Raw genomic sequence first — 13,279 nt, forward strand, 5'->3', positions numbered from 1 at the left:
TCTGTAGTTTAGGACTGTCTTACATCACAGCTCTGTATCTCTGTAGTTTAGGACTGTCTTACATCACAGCTCTGTATCTCTGTAGTTTAGGACTGTCTTACATCACAGCTCTGTATCTCTGTAGTTTAGGACTGTCTTACATCACAGGTCTGTATCTCTGTAGTTTAGGACTGTCTTACATCACAGGTCTGTATCTCTGTAGTTTAGGACTGTCTTACATCACAGCTCTGTATCTCTGTAGTTTAGGACTGTCTTACATCACAGCTCTGTATCTCTGTAGTTTAGGACTGTCTTACATCACAGCTCTGTATCTCTGTAGTTTAGGACTGTCTTACATCACAGCTCTGTATCTCTGTAGTTTAGGACTGTCTTACATCACAGGTCTGTATCTCTGTAGTTTAGGACTGTCTTACATCACAGCTCTGTATCTCTGTAGTTTAGGACTGTCTTACATCACAGCTCTGTATCTCTGTAGTTTAGGACTGTCCTACATCACAGCTCTGTATCTCTGTAGTTTAGGACTGTCTTACATCACAGCTCTGTATCTCTGTAGTTTAGGACTGTCTTACATCACAGCTCTGTATCTCTGTAGTTTAGGACTGTCTTACATCACAGGTCTGTATCTCTGTAGTTTAGGACTGTCTTACATCACAGCTCTGTATCTCTGTAGTTTAGGACTGTCTTACATCACAGCTCTGTATCTCTGTAGTTTAGGACTGTCTTACATCACAGGTCTGTATCTCTGTAGTTTAGGACTGTCTTACATCACAGGTCTGTATCTCTGTAGTTTAGGACTGTCTTACATCACAGCTCTGTATCTCTGTAGTTTAGGACTGTCTTACATCACAGGTCTGTATCTCTGTAGTTTAGGACTGTCTTACATCACAGGTCTGTATCTCTGTAGTTTAGGACTGTCTTACATCACAGCTCTGTATCTCTGTAGTTTAGGACTGTCTTACATCACAGCTCTGTATCTCTGTAGTTTAGGACTGTCTTACATCACAGGTCTGTATCTCTGTAGTTTAGGACTGTCTTACATCACAGGTCTGTATCTCTGTAGTTTAGGACTGTCTTACATCACAGCTCTGTATCTCTGTAGTTTAGGACTGTCTTACATCACAGCTCTGTATCTCTGTAGTTTAGGACTGTCTTACATCACAGCTCTGTATCTCTGTAGTTTAGGACTGTCTTACATCACAGCTCTGTATCTCTGTAGTTTAGGACTGTCTTACATCACAGGTCTGTATCTCTGTAGTTTAGGACTGTCTTACATCACAGCTCTGTATCTCTGTAGTTTAGGACTGTCTTACATCACAGCTCTGTATCTCTGTAGTTTAGGACTGTCTTACATCACAGCTCTGTATCTCTGTAGTTTAGGACTGTCTTACATCACAGCTCTGTATCTCTGTAGTTTAGGACTGTCTTACATCACAGCTCTGTATCTCTGTAGTTTAGGACTGTCTTACATCACAGCTCTGTATCTCTGTAGTTTAGGACTGCCTTACATCACAGCTCTGTATCTCTGTAGTTTAGGACTGCCCTACATCACAGCTCTGTATCTCTGTAGTTTAGGACTGTCTTACATCACAGCTCTGTATCTCTGTAGTTTAGGACTGTCTTACATCACAGCTCTGTATCTCTGTAGTTTAGGACTGTCTTACATCACAGCTCTGTATCTCTGTAGTTTAGGACTGTCTTACATCACAGCTCTGTATCTCTGTAGTTTAGGACTGTCTTACATCACAGCTCTGTATCTCTGTAGTTTAGGACTGTCTTACATCACAGCTCTGTATCTCTGTAGTTTAGGACTGTCTTACATCACAGCTCTGTATCTCTGTAGTTTAGGACTGTCTTACATCACAGCTCTGTATCTCTGTAGTTTAGGACTGTCTTACATCACAGCTCTGTATCTCTGTAGTTTAGGACTGTCTTACATCACAGCTCTGTATCTCTGTAGTTTAGGACTGTCTTACATCACAGCTCTGTATCTCTGTAGTTTAGGACTGTCTTACATCACAGCTCTGTATCTCTGTAGTTTAGGACTGTCTTACATCACAGCTCTGTATCTCTGTAGTTTAGGACTGTCTTACATCACAGCTCTGTATCTCTGTAGTTTAGGACTGTCTTACATCACAGCTCTGTATCTCTGTAGTTTAGGACTGTCTTACATCACAGCTCTGTATCTCTGTAGTTTAGGACTGTCCTACATCACAGCTCTGTATCTCTGTAGTTTAGGACTGTCTTACATCACAGCTCTGTATCTCTGTAGTTTAGGACTGTCTTACATCACAGGTCTGTATCTCTGTAGTTTAGGACTGTCTTACATCACAGGTCTGTATCTCTGTAGTTTAGGACTGTCTTACATCACAGCTCTGTATCTCTGTAGTTTAGGACTGTCCTACATCACAGGTCTGTATCTCTGTAGTTTAGGACTGTCCTACATCACAGCTCTGTATCTCTGTAGTTTAGGACTGTCCTACATCACAGGTCTGTATCTCTGTAGTTTAGGACTGTCTTACATCACAGGTCTTTATCTCTGTAGTTTAGGACTGTCTTACATCACAGGTCTGTATCTCTGTAGTTTAGGACTGTCTTACATCATAGTTCTGTAGTTTAGGACTGTCCTACATCACAGGTCTGTATCTCTGTAGTTTAGGACTGTCTTACATCACAGGTCTGTATCTCTGTAGTTTAGGACTGTCTTACATCACAGGTCTGTATCTCTGTAGTTTAGGACTGTCTTACATCATAGTTCTGTAGTTTAGGACTGTCCTACATCACAGCTCTGTAGTTTAGGACTGTCCTACATCACAGCTCTGTATCTCTGTAGTTTAGGACTGTCTTACATCACAGCTCTGTATCTCTGTATTTTAGGACTGTCTTACATCACAGCTCTGTATCTCTGTAGTTTAGGACTGCCCTACATCACAGCTCTGTAGTTTAGGACTGTCCTACATCACAGCTCTGTATCTCTGTAGTTTAGGACTGTCCTACATCACAGCTCTGTATCTCTGTAGTTTAGGACTGTCTTACATTACAGCTCTGTATCTCTGTAGTTTAGGACTGCCCTACATCACAGCTCTGTGCCTCTGTAGTTTAGGACTGTCCTACATTACAGCTCTGTATCTCTGTAGTTTAGGACTGTCCTACATCACAGCTCTGTATCTCTGTAGTTTAGGACTGTCCTACATCACAGCTCTGTATCTCTGTAGTTTAGGACTGTCTTACATCACAGCTCTGTATCTCTGTAGTTTAGGACTGTCTTACATCACAGCTTTGTATCTCTGTAGTTTAGGACTGTCCTACATCACAGCTCTGGATCTCTGTAGTTTAGGACTGTCTTACATCACAGCTCTGTATCTCTGTAGTTTAGGACTGCCCTACATCACAGCTCTGTATCTCTGTAGTTTAGGACTGTCTTACATCACAGCTCTGTATCTCTGTAGTTTAGGACTGTCTTGCATCACAGCTCTGTATCTCTGTAGTTTAGGACTGTCCTACATCACAGCTCTGTGCCTCTGTAGTTTAGGACTGCCCTACATCACAGCTCTGTAGTTTAGGACTGTCCTACATCACAGCTCTGGAGCTCTGTAGTTTAGGACTGTCCTACATCACAGCTCTGGAGCTCTGTAGTTTAGGAAATGTCACATCAATCCCACCAAGTAATGGGCTGCGTCACAAACGGTGACCTATTCTCTTTATAGTGCACTGCTTTTGACCAGAGCCCTATAGGAATAGGGTGCCATTGGGGATGCAGACCAAGTAAATGGTTGAAGCTAGTCACCTGATCTACTTTAAATTATTTTGGTCTCATGGCATTTCTTGTTCCTCTGGAGACAAAGAAGTGCACCCACACGATGGGTAGCCAAGCTTTTCATTTAACCCTCTGCATGGTTTTAAATGGAAATCTATTCTTTGTATAACTACACATCTCTCTCTCTGTGTTGAAAGGTTGGCAGTAAAGTGCTGCTAGAAATGACCATGATTTTGTATCACACAGCAATAGTCAGTAGAAGCTATTATTCCCGACTGGACCATTCTGACATTTACGGTTTTGGATTTCTCAGTCTTATTGTGTGATCCCTGAATTTCCTCAGCAAGCATGAGCACTCAAGTCTAATATCCCAAAAGACATCAGGACCCTTATTCATGAGGTGTCTCAGAGTGCTTATATAGGATCGGTTATAATCTTATTATTTTAATAATAAATAAGATCATATGGATGGGGGGTGGATCCTAGATCAGCCCTCCTATGCTGAGACACTTTATGAATACGGGCCAGGCTCATGTCATTCAGATGAGGAGAGGGAGGAGTTCTGACTTACTGTCCGCCGAAGTCCACATAGAACCACCTCTGCAGGAGTTCATAGGTCACCAGGGTGACCCCAAACTGAGGTGAGGATCGGAACACTCGGGCTACAGTGAAAAAGCACAACTCTCAATAACACTATTTCACTACTGTGCCATTTATATCACATCATCATCATCAGATATTAATAAAAATGTGGTGATACCTCCTGCTCCTTTCCAGAAGGCCCGTGGTCCCTCCTCCTTCAGAATCTTCCAGAAGCAGTCAACGAGGCCACTGTACGTGGTCTGGCCAGCACGGGCCGCCACTTGTAGCCTGGTCTTGATAACATCGGCTGGGGTCACCAGAGAGGCCGCGGGCATACCTAAGGAGAGAACACCTCACTCAGCACTTGTTAGCACTGTAGTGGTTCTGTTATCCTGCATCAGTGTTAGTACTGTCTGTGAATGTAGTGGTTCTGTTATCCTGCATCAGTGTTACTACTGTCTCTGAATGTAGTGGTTCTGTTATCCTGCATCAGTTTTACTACTGTATCTGAATGGAGTGGTTCTGTTATCCTGCATCAGTGTTAGTACTGTCTGTGAATGTAGTGGTTCTGTTATCCTGCATCAGTGTTGGTACTGTCTGTGAATGTAGTGGTTCTGTTATCCTGCATCAGTGTTAGTACTGTCTGTGAATGTAGTGGTTCTGTTATCCTGCATCAGTGTTACTACTGTCTCTGAATGTAGTGGTTCTGTTATCCTGCATCAGTTTTACTACTGTCTCTGAATGGAGTGGTTCTGTTATCCTGCATCAGTGTTAGTACTGTCTGTGAATGTAGTGATTCTGTTATCCTGGATCAGTGTTACTACTGTCTGTGAATGTAGTGGTTCTGTGATCCTGCATCAGTGTTACTACTGTCTGTGAATGTAGTGGTTCTGTTATCCTGCATCAGTGTTACTACTGTCTGTGAATGTAGTGGTTCTGTTATCCTGTATCAGTGTTACTACTGTCTCTGAATGTAGTGGTTCTGTTATCCTGCATCAGTGTTACTACTGTCTGTGAATGTAGTGGTTCTGTTATCCTGCATCAGTGTTACTACTGTCTGTGAATATAGTGGTTCTGTTATCCTGCATCAGTGTTAGTACTGTCTGTGAATGTAGTGGTTCTGTTATCCTGCATCAGTTTTACTACTGTCTCTGAATGTAGTGGTTCTGTTATCCTGCATCAGTGTTACTACTGTCTGTGAATGTAGTGGTTCTGTTATCCTGCATCAGTGTTACTACTGTCTCTGAATGTAGTGGTTCTGTTATCCTGCATCAGTGTTACTACTGTATCTGAATGGAGTGGTTCTGTTATCCTGCATCAGTGTTAGTACTGTCTGTGAATGTAGTGGTTCTGTTATCCTGCATCAGTGTTACTACTGTCTCTGAATGTAGTGGTTCTGTTATCCTGCATCAGTGTTAGTATTGTCTGTGAATGTAGTGGTTCTGTTATCCTGCATCAGTGTTGGTACAGTCTGTGAATGGAGTGGTTCTGTTATCCTGCATTAGTCTCCGTATTAGTCTGCACATTTTTTTGTCCATTAAAATAACATGAAATTGATCAGAAATACAGTGTAGACATTGTTAATGTTGTAAATGACTGTTGTAGCTGGAAACGGCTGATTTTTTTATGGACTATCTACATAGGTGGACAGAGGCCCATTATCAGCAACCATCACTCCTCTGTTCCAATGGCACGTTGTGTTAGCTAATCCAAGTTTACCATTTTAAAAGGCAAATTGATCATTAGAAAACCCTTTTGCAATTATGTTAGCACAGCTGAAAAATGTTGCAAAGAAAAAGCCATATATTAAGATGGGCAAAAGAACACAGACACTGGACAGAGGAACTCTGCCTAGAAGGCCAGCATCCCGGAGTCGCCTCCTCACTGTTGACGTTGAGACTGGTGTTTTGCGGGTACTATTGTCACGTCCTGACCAGTAAAGGGGTTATTTGTTATTATAGTTTGGTCAGGACATGGCAGGGGGTATTTGTTTAGAGTGTTTCGGCGTTTGTTGGGCTATGTGTTTATGTAGAGGGGTGTTTGTTTAGAGTGTTCCGGGGTTTTTGGTTATGTTCTATGTTAGTATATTTCTATGTTCTGGTCTAGTCTTTCTAGTTCTATGTTTAGGGTTATTGGTTTGACCTTCAATTGGAGGCAGCTGTTCTTCGTTGCCTCTGATTGAAGGTCCTATATAGAGGGGTGTTTTTTGTAATGGGTTTTGTGGGAAGTTGTTTTTGCACTGCTGTGTTTAGCCTGCAAGACTGTTTGTCGTTCGTTTTCTTGTTTTGTTATTTAAGTGTTCAATAAAAGTAAATATGAGCACTCAACCCGCTGCGCCTTGGTCTACTACATACGACGACCATTACAACTATTTAATTCTTCAGTTCCGGAACTCCAATTTGAGCAGCAGCAGCTGAAAAAATGAGCTCCTACAAATATTGAAATTTACATGGTTTTTAGAGTGAAGTACATCGGGAAAAAAGCAAAAGAAAACTGCAAGACTGAATAGGAGAAAAAACAAGCAACAAACAAAGAAGATAGGCTTTTGAAAAATAACTATTTTTCATAAAATTGTAGTTATCTTAGCTAGCTGAATTGTTTACCAGTTGCTAAGCAGTTGCTAGGGACTCTTTTGGAAGAAGCTAGCTAGCTAACGAAGAACAACAAAGAATATCTAGTTAACAGAAGAAAAGAAAGAGAAAATCAGGACAGAAGAAAAAGGATATCAAAGTGAAACAGTTCTCTAAAGACACAAGAGACAATAATACAAGAAACAACACTTCTGTAGCTTGTCAACTATGTGTCTGTCTATCCCTGTTCTCTCCTCTCTGTACAGGCCATACAAACGCTTCACACCGCGTGGCCGCTGCCACTCTAACCTGGTGGTCCCAGCGCGCACGACCCACGTGGAGTTCCAGGTCTCCGGCAGCCTCTGGAACTGCCGGTCTGCAGCCAACAAGGCTGAGTTCATCTCAGCCTATGCTACCCTCCAGTCCCTAGACTTTCTGGCGCTGACGGAAACATGGATTACCACAGATAACACTGCTACTCCTACTGCTCTCTCTTCGTCTGCCCACGTGTTCTCGCATACCCCTAGTGCATCGAGCCAGCGGGGTGGTGGCACTGGAATCCTCATCTCTCCCAAGTGGACATTCTCTCTTTCTCCCCTGACCCATCTGTCTATCTCCTCATTTGAATTCCATGCTGTCACAGTTACCAGCCCTTTCAAGCTTAACATCCTTATCATTTATCGCCCTCCAGGTTCCCTTGGAGAGTTCATCAATGAGCTTGACGCCTTGATAAGTTCCTTTCCTGAGGATGGCTCACCTCTCACAGTTCTGGGTGACTTTAATCTCCCCACGTCTACCTTTGACTCATTCCTCTCTGCCTCCTTCTTTCCACTCCTCTCCTCTTTTGACCTCACCCTCTCACCTTCCCCCCCTACTCACAAGGCAGGCAATACGCTTGACCTCATCTTTACTAGATGCTGTTCTTCCACTAATCTCATTGCAGGCTCTCCGCACTGCTAAAGCTAACTCTCTCTCCTCTGCTCTCATCCTTCTAGACCTATCTGCTGCCTTTGATACTGTGAACCATCAGATCCTCCTCTCCACCCTCTCCGAGTTGGGCATCTCCGGCGCGGCCCACGCTTGGATTGCGTCCTACCTGACAGGTCGCTCCTACCAGGTGGCGTGGCGAGAATCTGTCTCCGCACCATGCGCTCTCACCACTGGTGTCCCCCAGGGCTCTGTTCTAGGCCCTCTCCTATTCTCGCTATACACCAAGTCACTTGGCTCTGTCATATCTTCACATGGTCTTTCCTATCATTGCTATGCAGACGACACACAATTAATCTTCTCCTTTCCCCCTTCTGATAACCAGGCGGCGAATCGCATCTCTGCATGTCTGTCAGACATATCAGTGTGGATGACAGATCACCAGCTCAAGCTAAACCTCGGCAAGATGGAGCTGCTCTTCCTCCCGGGGTTCCAGGACTGCCCGTTCCATGATCTCGCCATCACGGTTGACAACTCCCTTGTGTCCTCCTCCCAGAGTGCTAAGAACCTTGGCGTGATCCTGGACAACACCCTGTCGTTCTCCACTGACATCAAGGCAGTGACCCGATCCTGTAGGTTCATGCTCTACAACATTCGCAGAGTACGACCCTGCCTCACACAGGAAGCGGCGCAGGTCCTAATCCAGGCACTTGTCATCTCCCGTCTGGATTACTGCAACTCGCTGTTGGCTGGGCTCCCTGCCTGTGCCATTAAACCCCTACAACTCATCCAGAACGCCGCAGCCCGTCTGGTGTTCAACCTTCCCAAGTTCTCTCACGTCACCCCGCTCCTCCGCTTTCTCCACTGGCTTCCAGTTGAAGCTCGCATCCGCTACAAGACCATGGTGATTGCCTACGGAGCTGTGAAGAGAACGGCACCTCCATACCTTCAGGCTCTGATCAGGCCCTACACCCAAACAAGGGCACTGTGTTCATCCACCTCTGGCCTGCTGGCCCCCCTACCTCTGAGGAAGCACAGTTCCCGCTCAGCCCAGTCAAAACTGTTCGCTGCTCTGGCACCCCAATGGTGGAACAAGCTCCCTCACGACGCCAGGACAGCGGAGTCAGTCACCACCTTCCGGAGACACCTGAAACCCCACCTCTTTAAGGAATACCTAGGATAGGATAAAGTAATCCTTCTAACCCCCCCCCCCTTAAAAGATTTAGATGCACTATTGTAAAGTGGTTGTTCCACTGGATATCATAAGGTGAATGCACCAATTTGTAAGTCGCTCTGGATAAGAGCGTCTGCTAAATGACTTAAATGTAAATGTAAATGTTTAATGAAGCTGCCAGTTGAGGACTTGTGAGGCATCTGTTTCTCAAACTACACTCTAATGTACTTGTCCTCTTGCTCAGTTGTTCACCGGGGCCTCCCACTCCTCTTTCTATTCTGGTTATAGCCAGTTTGTGCTGTTCTGTGAAGGGAGCAGTACACAGTGCTGTACGAGATCTTCAGGTTCTTGGCAATTTCTCACATGGAATAGCCTTCATTTCTCAGAACAAGAATAGACTGACGAGTTTCAGAAGAAAGTCCTTTGTTTCTGGCCAAACCCGCAAATGATGATGCTCCAGATACTCAACTAGTCTAAAGAAGGCCAGTTTTATTGCTTCTTTAATCAAACAACAGTTTTCAGCTGTGCTAACATAAAAAGGGTTTTCTAATGATCAATTAGCCTTTTATGATAGAAATTATAAACTTGGATTAGCTAACACAACGTGCCATTGCAACACAGGAGTGATGGTTGCTGATAATGGGCCTATGTAGATACTCCATTAAAAATCAGCCGTTTCCAGCTACAATAGTCATTTACAACATTAACAATGTCTACACTGTATTTCTGATCAAGTTCATGTTATTTTAATGGACAAAAAGTGTGCTTTTCTTTCAAAAACACGGACATTTCTAAGTGACCCCAAACTTTTGAAGGGTAGTGTACATCATGTGTATGACCAATAAACAAACTGGAACTCTCAATGAGATTTTTATCTCACTCATCTTGTCTACGTTTGGACTTATTTCAAAACATCATCGTATCCTACTTTCATTTGAGCCTTTGGTCATCTGAATGAGTACCAGTCATATGTTGAACTACTCTCTTGATCCTTTCCACAGAAAGTTGTGTACGATCAGAAAAATACATTAGAAAACTCCATTGGCTCTACTATGTAATGTTCATGGTTTTCTCCTGCAACGGGCAGACAATACGAGGTAATGAGATGGACACACAAAAGCGTCCCACGTGCCAGTGACTGGGGGCCCCATGCGGGCAGCCCTCTCCAGCCACTTCAGCTATGAATGGCATCAATCATCAATGGCTGCTTTCGACCACCACGCACAGTCATTACCATCACCGGCCTCTTCACCAGCTAGTCACACAGGCTACACGTCTTCAAACTAAACGAGCCATTCAATTCAACCACTGATCAACTCACTCACTGCAAATGTGACAGAACTGGAAAGACCACCTGCACTGATATCCTTCACATGTGAGGACAGGAGATGAGAGGACAGGAGGGGAGAGCAGAGGAGGGGGGAGGAGAGGAGAGGAGTGGAGAGGAAGGGGGAGGAGAGGAGGGTAGTGAAGGGGGGAGGAGAGGAGGGGAGAGGAGTTGAGAGGAAAGGGGAGGAGAGGAGAGGAGAGGAGTGGAGAGGAAGGGGGAGGAGAGGAGGGTAGTGAAGGGGGGAGGAGAGGAGGGGAGAGGAAAGGGGAGGTGAGGAGAGGAGGGAAAGGGAGAAGAGAGGAGGGAGAGGAGAACTCAACTGGTTTCACAGCACATTCAAAGTGCTAAGGAGACTCAGAGAAGCACCTCAAAACACAGGAACACAGTCTTAAATCTCCCTCTCAAAGCTACCTCAGAAAGTCTATTCCTCTACAGCCAGAGAGAGAGAGAGAGAGAGAGCACAGGAGGAGGAGGAACTGGGAGATGACCAGCTCTGCAGTGTGTTCTGGGATCAGGGATCAGGGGGTCTATATAATGCCGCCCAAACTGAGCGTGTAATTACATTTCCTGAGCCGACTGTAAAGCGTTAATTACCAAAAAGGCTTAACCGCTGATAAATGTAGAAAGGAGTGATAAATACTATGAGCAAATGAAAAATCATAAACTCCATTTCAGGTTTCTAAACTAGCTCCTGGACCTGATCGAGGGAGTTACCAAAATAAGACGAAGGGGGAGATTGGGAGTAGGAATGTCTTTTTACATTTATATGACTTTTCCATGTACTGTAGCGCCATGATCGCTGCTCAGTCAGCGCTGAATGGCAGAACTACAGCACTGACCGACATATCCCTCAGGATTCAAAATAAATATTAACCCTTTTCTTTTGACGTTCCAAACCACCCTGGCTTGGCTTCTGCACTCGCCTTCTTATACGCTGTTTTCTTTAAGATAAACCCACTCAAATAAAAATATTCAACCTACAGACTCGCTCCAGATCATATTTTTAAGTAGGAAGAGGAGACAGAGACCTGGAAGACTGTGGATCAAAACTGTCTTTCCTCCGGGTTGTCAGTATCGTGACATCTGTTGATGGCCAACACAGCTCCTCAACCTCCCTCAGCGCCTCACTCTTAACATTCCTAACACACAGGCTGCCTCTCAACAGGCACCCTATTCCCTATATAGTGCACTACTTTTGACCAAAAAGTCAAAAGTACTATTGGCCATGGTCAAAAGTAGGGCACTATATAGGGCACAGGGTGGCAGTTGGGACAGAGCTCAGGCTGCCAGTTCCTATATGTTAGCAGAGGAAAGTCTCCCATCCTATCGAAACCCTGTTGGCAGGCAGGCGGTTGGTCTCTCTTTGGGCTCCAAACCCCAGCCTCCAGCCAATCGCTGAGCACTCTAATTAGGGACGACCACGATGGAGCCTGCGGTCGTCGGTGGCTACTGGGGTCTTAGGCCTGGAGCCGGGAGGCTGGGAGGGATAGAGGAATGGGAATGGAGGGATGGAAGGAGGGAGGGAGGGATAGAGGAATGGGAATGGAGGGATGGAAGGAGGGAGGGAGGGATAGAGGAATGGAGGGATGGATGGAGGGTGGGAGGGAGGGATAGAGGAATGGGGAATGGAGGGATGGATGGGGGAAAGAAAGGGGTGGAGGCTGGGGAATGGAGGAAAGGAGGGATGGAGAGGGGCAAGATAGAGGGATAGAGGCTAGGAGGGAAGGAGGTTAGAGGGATGGAGCTGGGGTCTGGGTCTGGGCCGAGTTCCATGTGGTGGCTCACCACCCACCAGGAATGCTCACGCTTGGTTTTCTGCTTCCTCAAGAATGGTTCCTTATTAAGCTTGTGCTAGTGACAACATTTTAACAGTATTGTATTTTTATCTGAATCGTCATCTTCTGATCATCAATGACCAATATGGTTGGATGTGTGTATAATGTATAATGTATAATGTATAGGCTGAGAGAGAGAGAGACAGAGAGAGACAGACAGAGAGAGAAACTGAGAGAGACTGAGAGAGACACAGAAAATAAACCAGGGAGAGAAAAGAATAACTCTTAGAAAAAGGTTCCAAAAGGTAGAACTGTTTCTACCTGGAACTAAAAGAGTTCGACCTGCAACTAAAAAGGGTTATTCAAAGCTTTCTCCTATGAGGACAACCAAAGAACACTTTAAGGGTTCTGAGCCACAGTGTTGCATGGTATATTACCTGCTATGGCCCCTGAAAACAGCAGCTTGCCCGGTCCGATCCTCCCATCCTCATCACTCATGTAGGTCTTGACGTGAGCATAGCAGGGGAAGTAGATGGCTGAGAAGGGGATGTCTCGCAGGAAACAGGCTTTGGCTCCCTGTGGATGGTGTAGCGAGAAAGAAGAGACCAATGGGTGAGGAAGGGGGGGTGAGAGATGTGGAGGACAGAGAAACAAGAAGGGAGGCACCAGACAAGGAGGGGTCAAAACAGAAAGAGAGAGACAAGAAGGGAGGGAGGGAGGGAGGGAGGGAGGGAGGGAGGGAGGGAGGGAGGGAGGGAGGGAGGGAGGGAGGGAGGGAGGGAGGGAGGGAGGGATACAAAGAAGTTTTGTAAAAGACTGAGGTCTCACATACAGTACTGTAACCCTTTATCCTTTTGACATCCTGATCTGGAAAATAAATGCAAGTGTTTTCTGGAATGGAAAGATGTTACCTTCAACAGCTTTTTCCAGTCCCATCAGAACATCATTTCTTATAGCATAGCTTGTGGTATTCGTTCTGAAAAATCTAACCCCAAAATGTCTAAGACTGGTTTCTGTTCCTGTCCCTCTATTTGAAAAGCTGGTATCTTACACATCACTAGGGCCAGGAGTGTACTCTGACCATATGACCTGGACAGGGAAAACTCTGGGCTCTACACTACAACTCATCACCTCTCCTCACTTCTCATCTCCATCTGGCTGCCAGTT

At 45.0% G+C, this 13,279-nt stretch overlaps 1 protein-coding gene across 1 annotated transcript in view; it reads right to left on the reverse strand.

Annotated features, from left to right (window-relative positions):
• The window catches only part of LOC106570470 (calcium-binding mitochondrial carrier protein Aralar2), a 114,197-nt gene that overhangs the window by 12,650 nt on the left and 88,268 nt on the right, over positions 1–13,279 (reverse strand). Inside the window, exons 15-17 of the mRNA XM_014142850.2 lie at positions 12,550–12,688; positions 4,515–4,673; positions 4,326–4,416 (exon numbers count right to left, since the gene is read on the reverse strand). Of these exons, the coding sequence (XP_013998325.1) occupies positions 4,326–4,416; positions 4,515–4,673; positions 12,550–12,688 (389 nt within the window). The remainder of the gene's footprint in view (positions 1–4,325; positions 4,417–4,514; positions 4,674–12,549; positions 12,689–13,279) is intronic.

The sequence above is a fragment of the Salmo salar genome, chromosome ssa14 (assembly GCF_905237065.1).
Source record: "Salmo salar chromosome ssa14, Ssal_v3.1, whole genome shotgun sequence".
NCBI lineage: Eukaryota > Metazoa > Chordata > Actinopteri > Salmoniformes > Salmonidae > Salmo > Salmo salar.